Source organism: Bidens hawaiensis, unplaced genomic scaffold (assembly GCF_021521415.1).
Source record: "Bidens hawaiensis isolate Kalapana, Puna unplaced genomic scaffold, B.hawaiensis_p1.1 tig00039030_1, whole genome shotgun sequence".
NCBI classification, from domain to species: domain Eukaryota; kingdom Viridiplantae; phylum Streptophyta; class Magnoliopsida; order Asterales; family Asteraceae; genus Bidens; species Bidens hawaiensis.
The window spans coordinates 37,934-62,981 of record NW_027496859.1 but is presented as its reverse complement, the minus strand read 5'-3'; the positions used below and the strand labels follow the sequence as shown (position 1 = coordinate 62,981).

Genomic DNA, 25,048 nt, shown 5'->3' with positions numbered 1-25,048 from the left:
TTTCGTTGTTTTCCATAAGTAGCTAGTTAACCCATAATACATTAGTAGACGGGTGTTTTAGTTAAAATCTTATTTACGTGGCGGTGATGTGATGCTTTAACTAACATCTTCATTACCAACCACAACACATAGCCTTAACATGATAATACGCTAAAAAGGCATGTTTTAAATAGTTGTCCGCAAGATTTATAAAGCTTGAAAGCCATTAATGGAGGTTATATCATCTGGAATTATAGCAAAGGTAGTTGGGGGTGTGCCACTAGCTGTTTCAGGCTGAAACTAAATAAAGCTCAATCAATAATGTAAATGGTTGTCTATCGAAGTGGGGTAGTTGAATTATTTTGCTATAGATAAATGGTTTAGTTTTGAGTTTTGACTTTTAATATGTGGAGAATCTACAGCTCATATGACATAATGGTTTTAATCAATGTTGTAAAAGTAGGTTTACAAGGCTGAGTATTCTTCGAGACTCGCTACAAGGTATGGTGCCGAGGAGAGTTTCTTTAACTCCGCCTAGTTACTAAAAATTGTTCAAAGGTGGTCAACATTAGTCAGAATCACATCTAGTCGGTTAACTTGGGTCTATTTTCACTTAAAAAATGCAACATAATTCGTATTTCTATAATATTAAAGAACGAATATCATTTTTTAATTAATGATTAACATTTTTTAGAATACTTTAGGGGGTGTTTGGTACAGAGAATGGAAAAGGAGAGAAAATAGAAATCGAAATGGAATTGTAGAGAAAGAGAATTGGTATGGAGAATGAGAATCATTTCTCTTGTTTGGTACACGAGAAAATAAACAGAGAACTCTTCCATACCCAACCCCACCTCCACCCAACCTGACACCACTCACCACCGCAGCCCCACCACCACAGCCCCACCACCACCAGCACCACCACCACAGCCCCACCACCACCACCGGCTGCCGCCACCAAATCCTCTTCTTCAACCACAGTACACAAGAAATTAAAAAGATTCAAATTTTTGGAACATAAGATATAGAAAAAGGAGGCTCAGATCTGTCATCACTGCCTCTTTGGAGATTTTGTGGTGGTGGTTGTGGTGGCGATGATGATGATGATAATCAGAAGCCACCTGCGACCACCGCCGATTTCCACCACCACTGTCACCCACCTGCGACCACAATCACCCGACCATCTGAAAACCCTAACCTACCACGAACCACCACTTGAAACCCTAATCTCCGTTCACCCGTACCACCTGCAACCTACAACCGGTTACCATCTCTGTGTTCACCACTGCGAACGGCGGAGACGGGGTGGTGGTTGCAGACTTGGAGACGAGGTGGCGGTTGCAGACTTGGAGACGGGGTGGTGGCCGGAGACGGGGTGGTGGTCGGAGACGAGGTGGTGACATGCTATGAGGAGGCTGCTGAGAAATGGATTTCTCTTTGTTTTAAAGAGAAATGGAATTCTCTAGTTTTAGAGAAATAGAAAGAGAAATAGAAATGAAAAGTGGAAAACAAACAAAAGAAATATTTCTAATTCCATTTCTCCCCAATCAAATCCCTCTACCAAACACCCCCTTAGTGTTTAAAAATGTATTTCTCTTATTTATATTGATATTCACTTATTTTGTTATAAATATTAGTAAACTTATGATATTTGAAATATATATATTATCCAAAAATTAATTTTCTTTATATTTATCATGTCCGAGTTTAATTTCTTTATATTTATCATGTCCGAGTACTCTTCGAGTACTCCCCGAGTACTCCAAGTACTCTCTCCAAGAGGGCTGGCCGCCTAGGGACCGCCTAACGACTTTTGCAACATTGGTTTTAATGATGTCAAAAATGGCTGAGATGAGGATATTCTGGTGTCACACAAACCCAAATGCGGTAAATGGATTATTACACAAAGCAAAATGTGGTAAATGGATTACTGGTTTACTAGGAGTGCCCCATGCTTTACAGTGGGTTCGTAGGGAAGTAGGGGCGGTTTTAAGTAAATCCAATTGGATGCCTCGAATATTGTTGGAAAAATGTTAGCTATAAATGAGTTTGCTAATTTTTGGACATTAATAATTATATTTATATTTGGGTATTATAAATAATTATTTACGGGTTTGTTATCCTTTATGTGAGAGCATCACAACGAGCCAAACCACGTCCAAAACCGAGCTAAGATGAATAAGATATCGAAGCTCAAAGATGAGTGTTTGGAGAACCAAAAAAATTTGTGAAACCGACGGGAGTTACGGATTGAATTCAAAATAAGAATAAAAAGCATTAAAGACGTTTAATATAATTTATTTTTCAGTTTTGAGTCTTTGATCCTAGCTCCACTATAAATACCAAGGCAAGGCTTGGGTTTGAGACACACCATTTTGCAACTTGAAGAGCTTGCAAATTCTCCAACATTTCTTCATCTTCTCCAACACAACCAAGAATGTACGAACCGATCCAATTCGGGGACATAGTCAACTCCGGCAGTACATACTGTCTGGGCGTTGTACCCTGGGAAACAAAACGAGGAGAGACTCGGAATTTGTTTTAAGATTTTAAGAGTCGTTCGGTATAAAATAAATAAAACACTTTTAATACGATTAGAATACAAAGAATGAACAAAACCACCTATCTAGAAGACATTAAATTATAGTACAATTACAACTGAAATAAATTTAAGGAAAAAAGGTCTTTTTGTGATAAGGTAAAAAGGTATTATGGGTTTTCAATAAGGAGTTTTCAAAAAAGTGTTTGAATTAACATAAGGTAATAAGTTGTTTTTTAAAAAGTGTTTGGTTTAACTTATTGATGTAAAATGACTAAAATATGGGTAAGTGGTTAAAGAGCTTGGTGGGATGAGGGTGTAATGGGAAGTTGTATTGATAATGAGATAAGTTAGGAAATCCTAACTTATTGAAAACTTATATTTTAGCCTAATAGATAAGAAGATATGGAAAAAGACTTTTGTATTCCCAAACACGATTTTAACACAAAAATAACTTATTATATCACAATAAGTTAAAAGGAGAAGAAAATAAGGAATCCCAAACACACCCTAAATCAAAGTACAGAGAATCAGGTAGAAGTAGAAGTTGGTAACCAAGGATCGTGTTGAAATATTTCAAGAGCACCGCTCCCTGCCCCCCTATTCTTTGAAATCGGGTGTTGACAACAACTATATCACCATTAAATTTTGATATTTCAATCTTCATTTTTCCTTTACAAATACAACTCTTTATTTACCATTTTTCATTCTCTCCACTAAATTTCTACACAAACACAAATTTCTACTCTATGAATTCATATAAATTAAAGGTTGTTACAATCAAAAAATCTTGAGGTGGCGGTAGAGGAGGTGGTTCAATGCCGAGTCAAAAACAAAACTCATCGCAACAAATATTTATGCAACAACCACTAATGTATCGATTCCAAACACAATGTTTTAATCCCAAACACATATGATTCTAATACCTCCTACTCTAATTGCATCAGATAATACCACAACCCGACCAAACATCATATGACGTTTGATGTGTATGCAATGAGAAGCCCAACTCATTCCTTGTGTAGCAACGAAGAATGATTGCTCCCTGTGTAAGTGTGTATGATCATTGTGATGATGGGGTTGATGTGCGGAAACTCAAGAAGGCTATCAACATCAATATGAAGCGTATAATTTAGGTGGTGATGATTATGATGATAAAATTGAAGTGAGACGTTAGTTAACAACCTAAAAATGCAAATGAAGGAAAATTTAAAGGTCGGACGGCGAGCATATCATGGTCAAACGAGCAAGACGTAGTTTTGGTTAAAGCATGGGCTTATATGTCCCGAATCAAGAAGATCATAAACCAACAAACAAGATGCCTTTTAATTGAAAAAAGGTTTTACAAACCCTTAACTTTGTTGCAACATACGAAAATTTAAATTGTTTAAATCACACCAAATTGAGCATTCTAGCTCGGGTAGTTTTGTCCCATTATCTAAAGAAGCATATACAACCTTATCTTCTCTCTTGCTTTGTAAACTAATGGTACTATGGTAGTATATCATTAAATTTCTTGTTGTTTCGTGCAGTCAATGGCGAATCCATGACTTTTCGTTAGTTGGGGGAGGGGCAAAACATGGACAACTCAAAATGAGTAAATAATCGACCAATCAAAAAGGTTAAAATGGGCCAGTCAAAATGAGCCAAAATAATAATAATTTATTCGATTAACTATGTATAATTAGCGGGAATATAAAATGATAAAATCAATGCATCTAAAACATATATATATATATATATATATATATATATATATATATATGGTGCAGTTACTGTACGCTAATGCCTTAACGTACGGTAGATACGCGAGACACTCAAAGGAAAAACCCAAAAACGCTCAGAAAACGCTCACAAAACTTAAACGCTCAGCAAACGCTCAAAAACAGTCTTCATGAAAAAAGTGAAAAATTGATCGATTAACCATCCAAAACTGTTTTTTTCGGTGAACAAATGATTGTTTGGATATGTATTGACGATTCCGAGATGTTTGGATGTGATTTTATGGATCGATTCGTGAAAAAATGGATTCGCGTACATAATGTACGTTAAGCATTAATGTATTGGATGTTTTCACTATATATATATATGTATATTATGTATGTGTGTGTAGAACAAACAACCTAAAACAATAGACAGCATATATTATGAAAATTTGAAGAAGATAAAAAACTAGTGGCGAATAGTATATCATCGGTAAATTTATATAAATCAATTATATTAAAGGAAAATCAATAGAGGTAATCAAAGAATGAAAGAAAATGTCAATAAGAAAACCATTTTGTTTCCAATCATTCGTATATAATCAATGGATTAAAGTTTCTGTTTTGTGGGTTTTTAGCTGGCTTTTGTGAGTTTCTAAGGGGTTATGTGTGAATTTTATCTGGGGGCACTTATGAAATAAACCAACATGTTAGACAGTAGTATTGCTTACCACATCTTTTCATGTGTAGCTTGTTATGCAATTTGCTTGGGATTTCAAACAACTCCCCCACCCAAGTGCATTGCAACCTCACCATTTTGCATTGATCATCGTCCATATGGTTGCTCCAAACTCACATGGTACTTACAAATGCTCAATTTGTCTCCTAGAGTGACGAGTTCGTATGAATACCATTTAATTTTTAACACTTTTATAGTTTTAAATCTTATAATACACAGCTTTCCAACCGAAAAAAGTTGATCTATTTAGGAGGACCCAGTTGAATAATTAAATCCATAGTATAAGACGTAGAGACTGTTGGTTAAACATATTCTTTTAGACTATGTGTAACATATCATATGATATGACTATGAAAATACATATTCTTTTAAACTACGTGTAGTGGAGGGCTACAAAATGGGGTGGGATTTTCGACACGTGAAGTCACGCCAGTAGAGGGACGATTTTCATTTCAGAGGTGTAGTGGTGTTGTCGCCCTCTTTTTAATTCTTTATTATTATATCCGAAACCACACCAACGACAAATCTATATCCCCCCAACACGCACACACTTACCACCCTAATATCGCCTGAAAGTCGGTGTTTCAATTCTTCTTCTTCATCATTATCTATCAGACTGACTGCTGCTTCCACAGGTAACCTTCGATTTCATTATTTCATTCTTCACTATCTCTTAACCTGTTATTATACAAAATAGAAACGTTAATAAAAGAACAGACTTAGACCCTAACGACCTTTTCTTTTATGATTTCGATTTCAATTTCATATGCTTTTGAATAACCCTAATTTCTCTGTAGTAGTTGTGAATTGTGATTGATTACTTTCTGTGCATGCTAAATGTTTTTTAACCCAACGGAAATTGGATTCCCTTTCATATTTTGTATGTCTACCAAAAGGATTTTAAATCAAGATTCATTATGCCATTATTATGTGATCATCTATATAAGAAAGTCATAGGCCTGTAAACCACCATGTTTGTGTTGCTTCATTTAACTTTAAATCAACAGTTCAGTTGAACACCAACACAACTTTATCCAACAAATAATTGTCTTCATTTTCATTCATTTCAAAAATGAACATGCTCGTTTTCATTTATGTTCGTTTCGTTTGTTAACGGATAGTTCATGAACACGTATAAATGAACATATATGGACAAATGTAAACAAACATAAATAAATTCGCAAAAGTGAACACTGTTTAATCATTTTTATTAATATATAAAATATAACTAGTAAAATATAAATACTATATAATTATTTTCTAATCTTTCTTATACAAACATATATGAACGAACGTTTATAAACGTAAATGAATGAACCAACGAAACATGACGTTCAAGTTCGTTCGTTTAATTAAATGAACAGAAAGTTTTGTTCGTGTTAGTTTGTTTATTAAATAAACGAACTTCCCGCCGAACGGTTTACTGAAGTTCGGTTCGTTTACAAGTCTAGGAAAGAATAATCTTTTGTGGAACATTGTTATTAACTTATTATAACTATATTTTATCTTCTTATTTTTTTTATATACTTCAGAAACAATGCCTCCAAGAATTGCACAAATCCGACTCGTGAGCTCACACCCTCATGTCTACGCGCCATGTGACGACTCATTCGCCTTGGTTGATGCACTGCTAGCCGACCGGACCAAACTCTTAGACCACCATCCATCAATTTGCATGGAAATCGGTTCAGGTAGTGGCTACGTCATCACGAGCCTTGCTCTTATTCTTGGATCAGAATCCAAAAGCGCACATTACATTGCAACCGACTTGAACCCTCACGCCACACAAGTGACCCGTGGGACACTCGAGGCTCATGGGATTCATGCTGAGTTGATAACCACCAACATTGCTTCCGGGCTCGATAAAAGATTGTCGGGAATGGTGGATTTGATGGTTATTAACCCACCTTATGTGCCAACGCCCGAGGATGAAGTGGGTAGTTCGGGTCTTTCTGCTGCATGGGCCGGGGGTGAAAATGGCAGAACTGTAATTGATAAGATTTTACCGGTTGCTGATAATTTGTTGTCGGAAAAGGGTTTGCTGTATATGCTATTTCTTGCAGAAAATGACCCGTTACAGATATGTCTTCAAATGAGGGATAAAGGTTATGGTGCAAAGATTATTGTTCAAAGAACAACAGAAGAAGAGACTCTGCATGTGATTAAGTTTTGGCGGGACCCGGATGTTCAAGTTGAGGGAAATGAACCGGTGTCGTCGGGTGGTAAAACGGCTCCCCAACGGGGTTTGGATTTTCTGCGGTCGCAGATTTCTAGGTTGTCGTTTAGGGAGACGAGGTGAAGAATTGTAGAGATCTTTCTTTTGATGCATTGGTTTTATGTTTCCTGAATTTGTTAAGGTTGATTTATTCAAGTAATTTTGGCTTTTGAAATCATTGTGCTAATGGGTTATAATATTATAGCCAGTTGGTTGTAGAATGAATGAGGAGTGGTTTTTAACTTATGTGTTTGGTCATAGAAAGGTCACATAATTATACTTTTAGTTAAATCATGGTTGTTTTAATCTAATCAAAATATGACCAACCCAAGTTTGCCTAGTTCGGTTCAGTCTAATATGATGGAGCTCAAGCTTGGTTGTTACAAGTTTTATGTCTAAAGTTCGTGCGTGGCTCATTAATAACTTTTGTAGCCATAGTTTGGCTTGATTCGTTTACTATTTGTTAAATGGTTAATTTTCTATATTAGTCAAGTTTGGTTTTTGAAGCCTATACTCTCTCGTTTATTAAAGTAACAACAATTTAAGCTAGAGTTTGGGTTTGAGTGTGTTTAATCTTGACGCGAATCAAGCTTTTAGCGAACTTAGCTCACTCAACTTGTTTAGATAATAAGCATCGATAAAGCTAATTTAGATCCATAATCATCATGAATAATACATCTTCATCAAATTAAAAGCATGCAGTATACATCTTCATCAAATTAAAAGCATGCATTATCAAATATATATAAACGATTAAACGAAACCTTCAAAAACTCTCTGGTTGCTCCCTACATTATCTCAAGTTGTCATGTCTCCCAACTCGGTCTCACACCCGTGTTCAAGTTGAAAACTTGAAATACTGTTTGGTTGGGTTTCTTGTTTAAACAAACGAATTTAGCCTGAGTTTTATGATTCTTGTTTGGCTCAGTTGAAGTTCATGTCGACTATATTGTTATGTAAGATGATGTAGGTCCTTCCAACGTTCCATGACTTTTAATAAAAGCTGGCAATGTAAAAATGTAAAATGCCCATTAATAATTATGTTTACCTCTATTTTACATACTAGAATAATAATAATAATAATAATAATAATAATAATAATAATAATAATAAACAGATTACGTAACTAATAAACCTTGTATTGCAACTGTTTATTTGACTCTGTAAAAGTATAATACTTTATTACATGGCCCATTTAGTTGCCATAATTGTGATATCATATCTTTCATGATAGCAATACATATATTCTTAAAACTTAATCAAACATGATGACCAACATGATGACCATAAGTAAAGCTAACTCCAACTCCAGAGTGTTTCTTCCCTTGGATGCAACCTTAACATTTATAAATGCTCAAATCTAACCCAAATCAAGTCAACTGAAAGTACAAAAATGTTGACCTTAAATCTTCTTCTCTTTGTCATTGCAATCCCCTTGTTAATATGCCTCTATAGCATACCTGCATATTGTGATAACCTCCAGGACATCTGTCCAACCTACATATCCCCTGATGATCAAGCCATGTTCATCAATGGTTTCCCATGCAAAAACCCTTCGAACGTCATAACATCTGATTTCAAGAACATGATGTTAAGTAAACGGGGTACAACAGACGAGTTCCTTCGCTCATCTGTCACCTTAGTCACGGCTGCTGAGTTCCCCGGCCTTAACACAATGGGCCTAGCCACGGCTAGAACCGACTTGGAAGTTGATGGGCTCGTGATGCCTCACACTCATCCTAGAGCTACTGAAATGATCTTTGTGGCTAAAGGAGCTGTGATAGCAGGATTTATCGACACAAAAAGTCAATTGTTCCAAAGTGTTCTGAGGGAAGGTGATGTATTTGTTTTCCCTAAAGGATTGTTGCATTACTTCTTGAATTCTGGGTTTAATGAGGCACTTATTTACTCGGTGTTTAATGCACAAAACCCGGGTGTGGTCGATGTGTCTAATGGCATGTTTGGGGACAATAACTCGGAGATGTTCAAAATGGCGTTGGCTAAATTGGTGTCGCTTAATAGGGTGGAAGACGTGCGTGCTGGTGCTGGTGATGATGATATGAACTCACATGACGAGCTTTAGCCGTCTTGCTTATTGTGAAAGTTGGAGTGTTGATTTGAATTAGTTTGTGCTATAAGATTAGAATGATAAAAGACATTATAATGATGCCTTTTGATTTCTGGTTTTGTTGTTTTTGGTGTTTTATGTGTGGATATGAAAGGATTGATATTATTGGGCACATTTATACTTGTACAAATGAATACTTTAACTCTCTTCATTGTCTTCAATCCGGTATGCTTTTTGTGGTAATAAATGAACATTTATAAATAACATTTTTGTTGTCTAAGATACACCCAAGTACCCACCTCAAGTTTGCGTTCTGAACGCTTCTTAGTTTCTTGTTGCTTCATTCTGTTTTGGACTTTTGTAAGGGTCTGTTTCAGTATTTGATCGATTGCTTCTTCATGTCTGTTAGAAAATCCTAAAAATCTCCATTACATGCATCCTTCTTAGCATAAGGAACAAAGACCGGAAGAGGATACCCGTATATGGTGCTTCAAACAGAGTCATGTTGATCAACGTATGAAAGGTAGTGTTGTACCATCACTCGATCGGATAACAAAACCCGCTTAGCCCAGGTATGCGGTTGCTCCATTGTCATGCAACGTAAATAACCCTTTAAACACGCCCGACTCCGAGAAAGCAAAAAATACAAAAAATATTTTGGGCCGAAGACGAAATTTTTTTTTGACCTTAATTAGAAGGAGTATTTTGTTGGTTTAAATAATTAAATTTTTATATAGGTTTACCTAGTTATAATTTGGGTTGTGTAAATTTTTTTTGTATAAAAGCATAATTAAACATGTCTAAAATGAGACATGAACTCATAATATTTTGTTTGAGAGTAATACCCATTTGCCACTAGACCAAGCTAGTGGTCATGTAATTAGGTTTAAACATTAAATATACATATTGTTTTTAATAAAAATAAATATAATATTAAAAAAAATTCGGGCGTAACGGGGTGTCTGGCCTGTGGCTGTCGACCACCCCGCCACCCCTATAGGCCGGCCCTACCTCTAAACACAGGTATACCACCTCTGCCTGACCATCTGAATGGGGTGCTAATTCATTGATAAATTCGCCGCAATGCCCTGTAATGCTAAAAGTTCTTTCCAAAAAGCACTCATAAGTATAGGGTCTCAATCGGTCAGATACTATCCAGCTATGACGCCCATGGAGCTTGAATACGTTATCGATGAACACTAACAAACGACTTGATTTTTGCTAACTGAAAGTTTAAACACACGAATTGAAGCAAAATGCAAGTCGTTTGTATCACCGTTTTGAATTAAGTGTTACAACAATCGATTTGTATTCTCCTTCTGTCAAAAGCCCTAAATAATTAGGTTGAAATTCAGAAAAAAGTATAACGTCGTTAAGTCATTGTTAACGAGGGACCACTGAGGAACAACCTTTTGAAATTTGGGATCGTCGGTGGTGATAAAATGAATAGGGGTTATTATTAGTCAATACCAGTCAATAGAGATTATTATCACCTCATTGCAGGCAGCTAAGCTTCTTTCAGCAACCAAATTTATTTTCTTTTGAGCGAATGGTTTATGTGTGGGTGAGATGTTCAAGGAACGTTCAACATATTCTCTTGGAACCCCTGTCATGTCATTTGGACACCATGTAAAAACGTCTTTACTTTTATGTAATTAAGTTATTAGCTTACTCATGGTCTGAGAAGGAAACTTACTGCTGACTTTGATGGTTTGTTCAGGGTAAGCTGGGTTAATGCTTATTTCCTGAAAAAGGTCACCTTCCATGTCTTCATTGAGTTCCCATGATTCTTCTGTGGCAGCTATGAGTAAAGCTTCTTGTTTGGTATCACCGTGGCTATTCCTACCGTGGTGGGGAATTTCATCATGCCATAGGCTGTTGATACTACTGCATCGAAAGTTGCAATTCCAGTTCTTCCAATGATTATATTATAGTTAGATGGGTACCTGACCACTGTGAAGGTAAGATTCTCAACTCGAGAGAGGTCTCTGTCTCTTAACCGAACGTCTAGAGTGAGCTTCCTGTAACAACTCGAATTTTTCAAATTTATATTCTTATCATTAACCCGACCTGTTTTTTTTATGTTGGAGAAATCTTATCAATAAAATATTGATTTAATTAGTTATTTTAATAATATTATTCATTTATGTAATATATATAAACAACTTTCAAGATTATTCAATTTCAACCAAAACTAAACTTTAACCTCAAATTAATCCCAACCCTAATCTCCAAGGACCTAATTGCAAATTCTGTAGAATATAATATCTAACTCGTTTACCCATCAGTCCAACCCATACCTGTGACCCAATTCGCGAACCAGTACACCCAATTCATTACCTTGCACCTCAATTCTCGTCACTAACATGGAAATTGAATCACAATATTAGTTAAACATTCCAATTTCGGCCTACTGACACTCGTATTATGTTAAATCGATCATAACGAATTCGTATTACTTAATTTATACTAGCCGACACACTTTCTTCTTCAATCTGTATCATAATGAGCTTCATAATACAATTAAACTTACACACATAACCCTTAAACCCTCGTTGTCATAACCCCTCTATTTAATTACATTAACATCGCTGATTGATTGGTGTTCTTCACTTCGTCTTGGCCGGCTATTATAATTTCTAATTAACCTGCCATATATCATCACATAAGGCTATTTCGTCGGTATTTTCCGAAGAGCTTGATCTACCTTTATTTTCTTATCAAGTCTTTACCTCATTGCTCAATTGATAATGTGAATATTTCACTCCCCTTTTTACTTATTTTAAACCTTTTGGGGACATATGCGTATTCACGGTATTTTCTAATTATCAGTATCCACATTAACAACCATTATCCTTATGTGCATATCAGTTTAATGCCTAACTTGCTATATGCTTATTTGTTTATTTGAACGCATTCGGAGAGGTCCAACATATATTTAGTATGATCATACGACTGTCGTAGTTGTCGGCGTCCAATCGCATGACAATGGTTTCACCGACAACTCATGGTAACCAACGGCCAATTCGCATGGCAACGATTTAGCCTATTCTTTATTATTTGTTTTAAATGTTTATATGTTATGTCTTAATTGTTTATCTTAGAAGACCGACATGACCTACAACAGATTTACTCGGTGCATGAAAGGGAATATAGTTTACCCAACACAATCGAGATTAGATTGTATGCACTGGAAGTGGTCTAATTGTCCAAATGCATGGCGGTGTCTGTACATACGTGGTGACCAAAAAGTACCATTGGCCAGACTTCAAGCGATTGCTTCATACGACCTTTGGGTTTGGTCGGCCTACTTTGGCAACCCCCAGTCCACCAACGACATAAAGGTTTTGGAGGTGTCACCCATGTTAGAGGAATATATCTACGTTACCAAACCAAACACATCGTTTTGGGCTAATGATAACTACTACCCACACAGATGCTATTTGGGAGATGAGATATATTTGGAATATTCGATTATTGTGAAAACGTTTAGAGACACGATAGAATAAAAATAAAGTATTTTAAGAGAAAGTACAAGAGTCTTCACGAAAGCACATTGAGAGGTGTTTTGGGGTTCTTCGCCAACATTGACATTTTGTGAAAATCCCCTCTCATGTATGGACTTTGGAAAAATTAGGAGATGTTATGTATATGTGCATCATATTGAATAATATGATTATAAGACGATGGGATAGCAACATGTCAACAATATATACTAGGGAATGTTCAACAACAAACTCAAGCAATTATCGAGGAGAGAGTGCAAAATGCATAAGAACTGTGTTCAAGTGATATACATAATTCGCTTGTGACGGATTTGGTCTAACATGCTTAGTCAGTTCGGCCTATTTGAGACGCAGGTGAAAACGTAGCAAGCGAAGATGACGAAGAAGGAGATGAGGAAACGAAGGTGAGTTTGAAAGAGAAGACGAAGACGATAGATTTTTAGTCGCTTTTTTTTAATTTTAATATAAAATTTAGTTAATAATGATGATGATCTCAAGTTTAAACGATTAAAATCCATTTGATCTAAGCTCAATTTATTTTAAAACATAGCTTATTATTATTGTTTGTTTAGTCTCAAATGTGAAGTGTTTTCTCTTTGATTTTCATCAACTAATATAGTGTAACCATATCTTATGTAGCATAGACATAACCATGTAGGCCCGGACCAAGGGGATGAGGGCAGGGAGGGCTCAGGCCCCAGGCCCACTTCCCTTGAGGGCCCATAGGTTTTTAAATTATATGTATGAATTATTGGCCCATTTTATTAAAAGCCCACCTGATTAAAAATTATAATACCAATTAATATTAACAAGATCAAAATAGCGTAGAAATTAGAACAGTTAGGGTTTGGACGGCGTAGCTACTGGCGAGGGTTTGTTTCTTCCTTCGACCATCAGACTTCGGACAAGCGGCTTTGAGATCTTCTGTTTTTTCCGGCGGGCGGCGACCACCATATACCGTACTTCCGACCAACGAGGCGACTTTGAGATCTTCTGTTTGTTCGACCATCGTTGTACTACTCTTCGAGGAAGGCAAACAACTAAGTAGGTTATTTAATAACTTGTTAATTTATGTAGTTATGTGTTAACTTTCATATTATTTTTAAACTTTTAATGTTAAATAATTTCATATTCGTTAATTTTAATATATGTTAACTTTTATTAGTTGATAGTTAATTAGTTATGTTAATAATTTTTTTTAGATATTATGTATTCTAAGTCTAAACACTTGTCCAGGTTCCAAAAACATAAAAAGAGAAAAATAGAAGAAACATTAAGAAATACACAAATCGCGAAGAATACATACGTTTTTCAAAAGCAACCTCAAAGATTTAATATTAAAGAAAAAGATGTATATGTTTATGAAGATCACGAATTACAAAGAGTTAGTCGAGGATTTTGCTTCCAAAATGCTAAACGAGCATTACGATTCGTTTAAGTATTTTAGTTGGATCAATTTGCTAATTTTTTTCATTATTATTTAAAAAGAACTTTTGTTTTGATTATTATTATTATTGTTGTTGTTATATGAGAGTTTTTTAGTGTGTATTTTAGGCCTTTTGATTTTCATGTCCCGGGCCCTAATTCTTTTTAGTATTTTCAGAGATGGCCCTGTAACCATGTATTGTAGTGTAGGCACACTTTCAAATCTTTTATAGTAATAACTAATGTGGTTTAGATATATCTAATGTAGTGTATGCCTTAGTTTGCTTATATATTGTGTAGGCAAAATGAATGAAAAATATAGGTCCACGTTAGTATATTGTATGGATCACATGAGACGACCACCGTTGTCGGATGAAGAGAGATCAAAGAAATGCTAGGAACCAATGGTGAGGAAGGGTTTCAGACTTTTATATGTTATATAAAAATATGTAGGTCCTCTTTGGGATGGATCTAACAATTTTACTCGAATCAATCCGTGTTGTTAGATAGCGGAGATCATTAACAACACTCGGATCTCGGATCTTAGTATATAAGAAAAAGAAAGAAAAGATAGAAAAGGTGAAGTGGGTGAGAGAGAATGTTTCTCTTAATTCCTTGGAATTGATAAGTGTTGTGAAAAAGTTGGTTGAAGAAATGGATAAAGTGACCTTATATATGGTTCTCATTTCTTCAAGTTTACAAAACATAGTTACAAAATAAATGTACTGAGGTACGTAACAAATATAAAGACATATACAATCCTAATAATAATATAGAATATTAGCCCTATAATCTCACTATAGGATTGAGTATGTCCAATAACTTTCATCAAATTCTTTGCTTCATCTTTATTTTTTGAAATTTAGTACTTCTTTTGATCAAGGAGCTTGAACGAGATTGGATCTTGGACAATTCTTTATTTTATATTCTTGAAGACTTGAACTTCAATCTTATTTTCTGGAAAGGATCGGCAACGACAGATTTTAGAAGTCAGTTCAGCCTATTTGAGACGAAGGAGAAAACGTAGCAAGCGGAGATGACGAAGAAGGAGATGAGGAAACGAAGGTGAGTTTGAAGGAGAAGACGAAGACGATAGATTTTTAGTCGCTTTTTTTTTAATTTTAATATAAAATTTAGTTAATCAGTAAAATGCATGTGCATTATTTTTTATAATAATAATAATAATAATGATAAGATAATGATTGGGTCACCAGGAATTGTAGATAACTTAGAGGCGCTTAAAGGATGTGCACGGCTGGGTTGAGCCAGCTGGTGGTGACCTTTAGCCATTGGGTCACCCCGTACGGAGTATCTATGCATTCTATATTTGTTGGCCGTTAAAATAAAAATGAAGTAATGATTGGTAGGAGTTTTATCCACTACATTTTATTTTCGTCAAAAAGCTCCTATGATGTTGTAATGGCACCTGACGTGAAACATATTCTTAAGGGCTTCATCCATTACCACATGATTTAAGTAATCTAATATAAATAGTTAATTACATTTTTTGTATATTTTATTCTCTCAAGTACCCGTGACAACAAATAATAAATTGGAAAAATTCCCAAAATAAGCGTTCATAAATACGTTTTTCAGGTTTTATGTGTTATTTCCAACAAATTCCCAAAATAGGTATTATAAACTAGCCGTGACGAATAGTTTATGATTACACACGAGTAGTTTGTATAACCAGTTAAAACTTGTCACGTGTCCATAAACTAACCGGAACGACTAGTTTTACTAATCATCTACTCGTAACGCTTAAATAACTTTAAAGCCTCGTAATCAACGCCCACGATTAAATAAGAAATCCTTTAGTCGCGAAGAGTAAATTTTAAAAATTTACAAGTCACGAGTAGTTTATCAAACTAACCACGACGATGTGTTTGTTTACCAAAGACATTGAACCGGTTAGTTTTACAAAATACTAACCAGAATGGTTAGTTTGATAGGTCAACTAGTCGTTAGGAGTAGATCTTGGTCAACGACTCGTTTACATTCACCATACGAGTATTTTATTAGTAATTAACTCGTCTCAAAAAGTTTACGTGATAAACATTACGCATACGAGTAGTTTATATGTAGTTAACTCGTCGTGACTAGTTTAACTTGTTTACATTTCCAATACGAGTATTTTATTAGTAATTAACTCGTCCTGATAAGTTTACCTGATTTACATTACCTATACGAGTAGTTTATATGTAGTTGACTCGTCGTGACTAGTTTACATTCCTGTACGAGTAGTTAATTAGTAACTAACTCGTATTGGCTAGTTTAACGTAACATCTACTCGTCTCATTACTTTATAATCTAAACTAGTCGTTACAGTGTTGTTTTGAAGTTGTTGGGTTTATAAACGTTATGTTTGTTTTGAAAATCCCACCAATTTCCCTGATTCATTTTCGTTTGTAAGTAACTCATTCGACATCAAACTTTCTTTTGCAAAGTCTCTATTGTCAACGTAGGCATAGACGACTTCATTCTGTCTTCCTTTAACATGTTTTAGAAAAAGCGTCATGTCATAGTCGTCGTGTATATCCACCTGGTATGAATAATTACAGAACTTATAAGATAATCTTTTAAATTGACCTATTTTAAAACGACTAGTAACAAAATCTATAAACTCACAATAACCGAATCTCAAATATAGAGATACGCCTTTCCGTCCACAATCAAACGGAACATATTCGGTAGCTCCTTTTGTTTCTTCCCACTTTCCGCCGTAACAAACTACAATATTATCAATTTCCTCCTCTATTGATGTGCAGGTTCAAAACAACAAGAACATGACGTTTATAAACCCAACAACTTCAAAACAAAATTATAACGACTAGTTTAGATTATAAGTAATGAGATGAGTAGATTGTTACGTTAAACTAGCCAAGACGAGTTAGTTACTAATTAACTACTTGTACAGGAATGTAAACTAGTCACGACGAGTCAACTACATATAAACTACTCGTATAGGTAATGTAAATCAGGTAAACTTATCAGGACGAGTTAATTACTAATAAAATACTCCTATTGGAAATGTAAACTAGTCACGACGAGTTAACTACATATAAACTACTCGTATGCGTAATGTTTATCAGGTAAACTTATTGAGACGAGTTAATTACTAATAAAATACTCGTATGGTGAATGTAAACTAGTCGTTGACCAAGATCTACTCCTAACGACTAGTTGACCTATCAAACTAACCATTCTGGTTAGTATTTTGTAAAACTAACCGGTTCGACGTGTTTGGTAAACAAACACATCGTCGTGGTTAATTTGATATAAAGTTTTAAAATCTACTCATCGCGACTAAAGGATTTCTTATTTACTAGTGGGCGTTGATTACGAGGCTTTAAGGTTATTTAATCGTTACGAGTAAATGATTAGTGAAACTAGTCGTTATGGTTAGTTTATGGACATGTGGCAAGTTTTAAGTGGTTATACAAGCTACTCGTGTGTAATCATAAACTATTCGTCACGACTAGTTTATAATACCTATTTTGAGAATTTGTTGAAAATGACACATAAAACCTGAAAAACGTATTCATAAACGCTTATTTTGGGAATTTTCCCATAATAAATTGAGTTTAGGCGTTGATCTACACTAATATTTTGAAATGACATGATAATAAACTAGCATTAAACCGAATCGGGAATCATCAAGTATGTAATTCGTTAGGATTCTTCGATGTTAATTAGGCTGAAAGTAACCGAATAATAATATTCGTGGTTGGTGAAAGGTAAATAATAATAAAAAGGAAAAAAAGAAAAACAAAAGTTGGTGGGCTTAGAAAAAACTAAAAAGAAAGTGCAAAACACACACAGAGACACCCACAAAAGCCCACTATTATTATTATTATTATTATTGTAATCAAAAGAGGAGGAGAGAAACGAGGAATTAGTTGGGTTGGTGATTCATCAAATCAATGGCGGCGATGGCCGCATCAACAAGAAGATTATTCTGGGCTTCAAAGGCTGCTTCGTACCTCAAGATCTCTACTTTCAACAGAGCCTTTGCTTCTGGTAATCAATCAATCCATCCATTTTCCTTCGTCACCTTTATTATTCATTTTACAAAACCCTTGATCTCTCATCTCCTTACATTCAAGATCGATCTGATTTACTTATTAATTAACCGTTTTATAAGTTTCTATTCAATTCACTTGATTAGTGATTCTTCCAGTTTGTCGGATCATCACAGAACACGCTATATAATATAACAATTCATTTTATATTTTGGTTTGCATTTGAGAATCATATTATATTATCAGATATATTGCCATTTGCTACAAATCACATATTGTCCCATTCACCTTCAAATTCCAGATCTTAAATCCTTTATTCTTCAATACGGTGCAAACAAGCCGAGCCGCTCAAAAGCTCCCCGTGCCTTAAATAAAGCTCGTTTAGTTATTGAGCTCGACTCGAGCCTTGTATGCGAACCTCATTTTGGCTCCATCAGCCTTATGTATTTTTAAGTTTTACCTCTTTTGGAAATTGGAATCCTATATTTAATTCCACACTACACAACCGAGCTTTGCCTCTTTTAAGGTTTTCTTCAAAATGTATAAAAATAATTAAAAACGTGTATACATCAATCAATAGTAAATAATACATGAGCTGAGCCCGAGCTTGAGAAAACAACACGAGCCAAGATCAAGCTTTAGAAAAAGAGCTCGAAACGTGCCGAGCTCAAGCTCTCTTACTTAAAACAAGCCGAGCTCAAGCTTAGTCGAGTTCGGGGTAGGCTTGGCTCACCTCATTTACATCTCTAGAATCTTGAAGTGTCAGGATTAAATACAATCAACAATGTTGGGTTATGAAGGCCTTTGGGCCGGTTTTATTAGAAGGCCCGGTTTTGGCTCCTAATTATGTTTAACCCTAATCTTGTTTATTATATATATCCCATCATGTAATTGTAATCTTGGTTCTGAGCTAATAAGAAAACCTAGTTGCAGCCCGTGGACGTAGGTCCCCTCGCGGGGACCGAACCACGTTAAATTCTTGTGTCGTTTATATTTTCGTTTATGTGTGTTTATCGTTGTGCATGTGTGTGCTGTTTCGCTTCCGCGCGCCGCTTTGTTCCTAACAAGTGGTATCAGAGCTTTGGCTCGTTGTTTACACACGGTTTTGCACGGGTATCGATCGAAAAAAAAAAAAAGGTAGAAGAGGCTGGTTTGAGAAGGGCTGCTACAGTACCGCCGCTACAGTGCCGCGGTGAACAGTATCCGGCATGAACAGTGTTTCCGGCCGTGAACAGTGATTCCGGCGGTGAACAGTATTGTCAGAGATCTTCGTTTTTCTGGTTAACAGGGCTGTTCGGGGCTGTTTTTCAGGGCTGTTTGGGACGGTTTTCCGGGTGATTTTGCAATTAGAATTCCTGTTTTGGACTTCTTGGAGTTGCAGGTTTCACTCGGGCGTTGCAGGTGAAGCACCGGGTCGGGTGTTTCGGGTTTTAGGGTTTTTCTTTGGAGGTTGCTCGGCTTCAGGGAACCGGGTTTTGTGAAGACCATTTAGGTTCGGGTTCAGATTTGTTTGCAAGAGATTAGTCTGAGGTAACTTTATATAGTTTATTTACAGTTAGTTGATTTATCGGTTATTGCAAGAGCAAATCGGTTTATTTGGCAGTGTTCTGTTGAACAATCGTCAAGTTTAGGCCCGTGCCCTTGTTGTGTCTGTTCACTGTTTTCGATTTGTTCTCGTTTGTTATTGTTATAACTGAAGACGAGGTGGTTATGATCGGAATGTTTGACGGTTTGGATTTTGGTTGATTGGTTTGTCATGTGAACTTGGATATAGTACTGGTGATGGATAAACTTGGAGAAAATGGAACCAGCGGGTGTGCTGGTGACGGCATAAGTGAAAAAAAAAAAAATGAGGTTAGTGGCAAGTCATGTTAACTATTGCTCGTTTGGATGATCTTTCGGTTAGGGTTTGAGTTAACTGATCGTGTGTACGGTCATAGAACCCTTGGTACCGCTTGATTTCATGAAAGTTCTACTGTTGTTATAACTGTTTGCCTGTTAGCTGGTTCGAAACTGTGATTATTACTTCTTGTTCGTTTGGAATTGTGAAGTTATATCTTGTTTGGTGGTGATCAGTGGTACACCATTTGAGAGGTTCATAATCTCGTGTTGGGTAAAGTTATTTGCCGGGATAGTACGAGTGGGGTTCATCTCATGGAGTGTTGGTGTGGCATGGGTTGGGATAACAGGAACAGTGGGAGCTGGGCATAGTCGACTTGGTAGGTTGCGTAGAGGTGAGACATTTTAAGAGTCGATGTCGAAAGGTTTGGAATTCTGCTTTTGAGAATGTATCTGGGGTTGATGCATTGAGACTCAGTGAAGGCGGTGAAGACTCTTGGGTTCAAGATTCTAGTTTGCTTTATTTCTTGTTACTCACTTCAATGAAGCATTTGTTGAATCTTTTAGTTAAAGACTTTTGGAAGATACGGTCTCTGTATCGTCGGAAGAAGTGAACCAACTTCCGAGTTATAAGGTCTTGGCTCGCTGAATCGGGTAGAGCTAAGGGGTTTCAGTTTGCAGACATGAAGCCTGGAGCCACAGTGATGTTAGCTTGAGCGTATTCGGAGGTCTGAACATGTTCGGGGTTTTGGTAACAGTGGGAGCACGCGGTGTGTTCTAGGTTTGTTTCCAAAGGGACGTTGAGTTCGGAAGACTGGGAAATCCGAATGTGAAAATCTCTCCTGGTATAGTCTGCTGATTTTTGGAGAGTGATTATCCTCTGGAAGTCTTTGGAGCCGGTAGTGTGAGTAAGTGAGGGCCGGTTAAGATTGAGGATGAGCCATTGGCGGGTTTTGTCATGGCTGGGTCTGTGATGACCGGATTGGAGCTCTCGGGAGCTTCAATGGGCCTTTCAGGTAACTGATGGGAAGGGGCGCTGCAACTGGTGTGGATTGGTAGAAATCTTAGTTTGTTCCTAGAGAACTGGAGGCTTGGAGAACTTCTTTTGTTGAAGTTTTAGCTTGTTCTTGGAACTGGAGGCTTGGTTGATTTCTATTACTGAAGATTACTAGAGTTACTGGATGAATGAGATTGTTATATTTACTTGGATGGCAGGCTGGAATTTATCGCAAGGCCTTCAAGTGGGAGATTGTTGGGTTATGAAGGCCTTTGGGCCGGTTTTATTAGAAGGCCCGGTTTTGGCTCCTAATTATGTTTAACCCTAATCTTGTTTATTATATATATCCCATCATGTAATTGTAATCTTGGTTCTGAGCTAATAAGAAAACCTAGTTGCAGCCCGTGGACGTAGGTCCCCTCGCGGGGACCGAACCACGTTAAATTCTTGTGTCGTTTATATTTTCGTTTATGTGTGTTTATCGTTGTGCATGTGTGTGCTGTTTCGCTTCCGCGCGCCGCTTTGTTCCTAACAAACAATTAACGTGAAAAACATACAAATAACTAACCAATTATGCTAACACCAGAGTACTCTACAGTTTTTGAACTAGAGTAAATATTAATTTACTAATACTCTTTATTTTTTGTAGTGTAATTACTCTAGTTTGAAACTGAAGAGCAACAATATTTACACTAGTTATTTGTACGTTTAGCAGGTTAATTTTATTTGTACTGGATCCCACCCCTAATCTTGAATAATCATAATCAGAACTGCAAAACACTGCAAAATCGATCATTTCTAATTCATGTAACAATATTAACTTGTTATTTTTGTGATGTGTTAAGTGGTGAAGGATTTGAAGTACGCTGAGTCACATGAATGGGTCAAGGTCAACGGTAACTCTGCCACAGTTGGCATCACGGACCATGCTCAGGACCACTTAGGAGATGTGGTTTATGTTGAGTTACCGGAGGTTGGAACCGCTGTGACTCAAGGTAACAGTTTTGGTGCGGTGGAGAGTGTAAAGGCCACTAGTGATATTAATTCCCCTGTTTCCGGGAAAGTTGTTCAAGTCAATGAAGAACTCACTAGCTCACCTGGCTTGGTAAGTTAACCAGTAGTTCAACCGGTTCTGTTTTGACTTTTTGGTCAAACATGTTAATTTTCATATCCAAAACTGATATTAAAAGGTTGTTAAAAATAAACGTATAGCAGTCATCAAAGTTTTAAAGAATAATATTAAGGGTGTATAGTAAAGTCTGAAGTATGAAAGTTACCTATCTGAAACGATTACAGGTTAATGGAAGCCCGTATGAGAATGGGTGGATCATAAAGGTGGAGCTAAGTGACACGAACGAGGTGAACTCGTTAATGGACTCTGAACAGTACTCGAAGTTCTGTGAAGAAGAGGATAACCACTAGAGTCAAGAATGTATGTCGGTTGAGACGTGTGTTTTACTTCTTGTCATGTGGGATTTAAACTGTTTTTGTTTTGTGCGTTCGATCATTTGCTTTCGCGTTTGACAATTGCAGTTTTTGCTTGAAGTTTATAATTCAAATGGGTTTTTATTGATTGGTGGTGATCAACTTGATATTGCTTGATTGATTTTCTTGGCGGCCATAACTCCCTTATATGTTTGGCGGTTTGTTTTTTTATATGATCAACTAGTACTTGAATGTGTTGAGGATTTTCTGCTCGGTTTTTTGGGTTGACCGAGGGACTTTAGGGGCTTAACCCGAATGGCATATTCCACCCACTGGACCAAAGAATCTAAAGGACCATCGATGAGGTTCCTCTAAGATTAGTGGGACTTGCCTTTGTGTCCCCCAACGGGTGACTTTCATACGGAAGGTCACTGAATTTTGAATAGGGTTGCTTACGAATACTAGGTAGGGTCAACTCGGTCTCGGTTCATTTACTAATCGAGTCAGATCAATGACAACCAAGTTGATTTTTTTAGAGTTTTTTAAACATGCTTCGAGTTATATGATCAACACTAATTTCGAACCTCGATGAGGGAAAAAAATCTAACCAGGAGTGATATGTCTCCAAGAGAGGCAACTTAACAAAATTGAATTTGTAGGTCTTTATTATTGTATATTTTTTTTTCAGGATTTGGTACTCCTTAAACCAATTTCGTAACATAATCCTCAACTCCACATGCGTTTCGTATTGCAGAGTCGGTATAATCAGAATGCTAAGCTTAGTTAAACAGGATAAATATATTGAAGATTTCATTAGAGATACTAGTGCTCGTAATTAGAAAAGAAATCAACCACTCCATAGATTTTTGCTATGGAAAAGTAATGGGTTCATGTGTAATAAACTTTAACTAACACTAAAGTAGTAAAGTGAAGGATGTTTAAAAAAAAAATAAAATAATACTAAATAGGGTTTGAGAAACATTCTAAAAGAAAAGCATGGTAGGGTAGATATGGAAACTAAACTATGTTACAAAAGTCCAAAATATTACTGTCACTTGTTATATCACCGTCTTTTTTTCTATCGCTTTCTATCATTTAATCATTAGGTACCATTTATTTCTTGTATCATAAGCATACACTAACTAAAGTTATAAAGTATATTAAAAAAGAAATCGTTATACATTAAAAAAATGTGCAAAATTTAATGAAGAAATATTAAGTGTCATCGTATATTCTTTTCAAAGCAACAACAACAGTTTTATAGGTTGTTAGACTATATATAAATGAGTTATGACTTATAACTTGTATAACCCATTTTGATTTGCTTGATAAAATCCTTTGACTTGTTTTGATAAATGAGTTAAATTGAAAGCACACTGTTTTAAACTTTTTTATGTTAGAGTTGATGTATTAGACACAAATAAAATATAGTTTAACACACGTCAATTTCATAGGTTAAGAAAAGTTTTTATCTTTTTATATACAAATCTTTCAAAATAGTAATAAATTTACAACAAACAAATTGCTAAGTTTCATTGTTTTAAATACCTTGGATAATCTCTCTGAATGTACCAAGTCAATGTATTTAACGGTTTTCTCAAGCTCTTTAATTCGAACCCCAAAACGAGTGTGTGTTTCCAGTTGTGTTAAAAATGGGTAGCAAATGAGACCAAAAGACTTTCATTGTAGTTAAGGAACCATCACAACTTTCAGTTGAAATGAAACAATACCTCATGACAAAGTGTGTTAGTTAGCTGTTAAAACGGTTACCATTTGTTCATTTACCTTTTTTGTAATTTAGCTACAACCAATGATCGACTTATATTGATAGTAACTGAGTTAGTGATATTAGAGGTTTAAACAATCAAGGTCTACTAGATGAGATTAAAGTGGTGTAATTCATGTATAGTAAAGTAAAATAAAAAGTAACATGCAAACATAAAAATAAAATTGGAAATAGTTGTTGACTTGATATTGAAGGGAAGGCGGTAGAGTAGTTATGATGCCTATGTCTGGTCGGCGTCAAACTCCGAGTACAGCGTATATGTATCATCATTACATCACCAACCTCATTCTCCTCTCAACTCCCTACTACCCTAATTTCACCTCAAATATCCAGATCTGTAATATAATATAATATAATATAATTCCCCAAATTTTCATCACTCTCCCAGGTCAGGTCACATTTGCTTGCTGGTCAACAATTGTCATCCTTCAAGGTACATACAATACAATCTCACTTTCTTCTTCTTTTAATCGTTATAGTTAACCGATCTCCGCTAAACTTAGTTGAATGTAGATGGTATCCTGACCAGGTTCTGTTCAAATTGGACTGTTAGTTGTCATATTTATTTATAATTCAGATTCAATTTGATTGATTCGATGCCTCTAGTGAAATGCACATGACTTGTGTCTCAACTCTGAGCCCTAATTTTCAAATGTTGACTTTATGGAACGAGGACCTGCTTATGGTTTCTGTTTTATTTGCTTATTCTGTTTTGTTTATAATATTCATTGTAGACATGATCCATGTCCAGGGCTGTTCAAAAACCTCGCTCGGTAAAAGCTCGAATAAAACTAGCTAAAAAACT

At 35.9% G+C, this 25,048-nt stretch overlaps 1 protein-coding gene and 2 pseudogenes across 2 annotated transcripts; all 3 read left to right on the top strand.

Annotated features, from left to right (window-relative positions):
- The first annotated feature begins 5,560 nt into the window (after positions 1-5,560).
- LOC143590876 (uncharacterized) lies at positions 5,561-7,366 on the top strand (annotated as a pseudogene). Its single transcript, XR_013145566.1, has 2 exons — positions 5,561-5,595; positions 6,493-7,366. The product of XR_013145566.1 is annotated as an uncharacterized LOC143590876 (transcript).
- Positions 7,367-8,452: 1,086 nt separating this feature from the next.
- Positions 8,453-9,490, top strand: LOC143590875 (germin-like protein subfamily 3 member 4 pseudogene; annotated as a pseudogene).
- An 8,541-nt stretch (positions 9,491-18,031) lies between these two features.
- Positions 18,032-22,608, top strand: LOC143590881 (glycine cleavage system H protein 2, mitochondrial-like). The gene is made up of 3 exons (XM_077071230.1): positions 18,032-18,194; positions 21,878-22,137; positions 22,329-22,608. Exons 1-3 carry the CDS (start codon positions 18,098-18,100, stop codon positions 22,452-22,454), a joined length of 483 nt encoding a protein of 160 aa, XP_076927345.1. The 5' UTR covers positions 18,032-18,097; the 3' UTR covers positions 22,455-22,608.
- Positions 22,609-25,048: the final 2,440 nt, after the last annotated feature.

Excerpts from the sequence above, each read along its gene's own strand:
- LOC143590881 (XM_077071230.1), top strand. The coding sequence starts at position 18,098 with ATGGCGGCGATGGCCGCATCAACAAGAAGATTATTCTGGGCTTCAAAG. Across the intron at positions 18,195-21,877 it reads CAACAGAGCCTTTGCTTCTG|TGGTGAAGGATTTGAAGTAC; the intron begins GTAATCAATCAA and ends TGATGTGTTAAG. Across the intron at positions 22,138-22,328 it reads TCACTAGCTCACCTGGCTTG|GTTAATGGAAGCCCGTATGA; the intron begins GTAAGTTAACCA and ends AAACGATTACAG.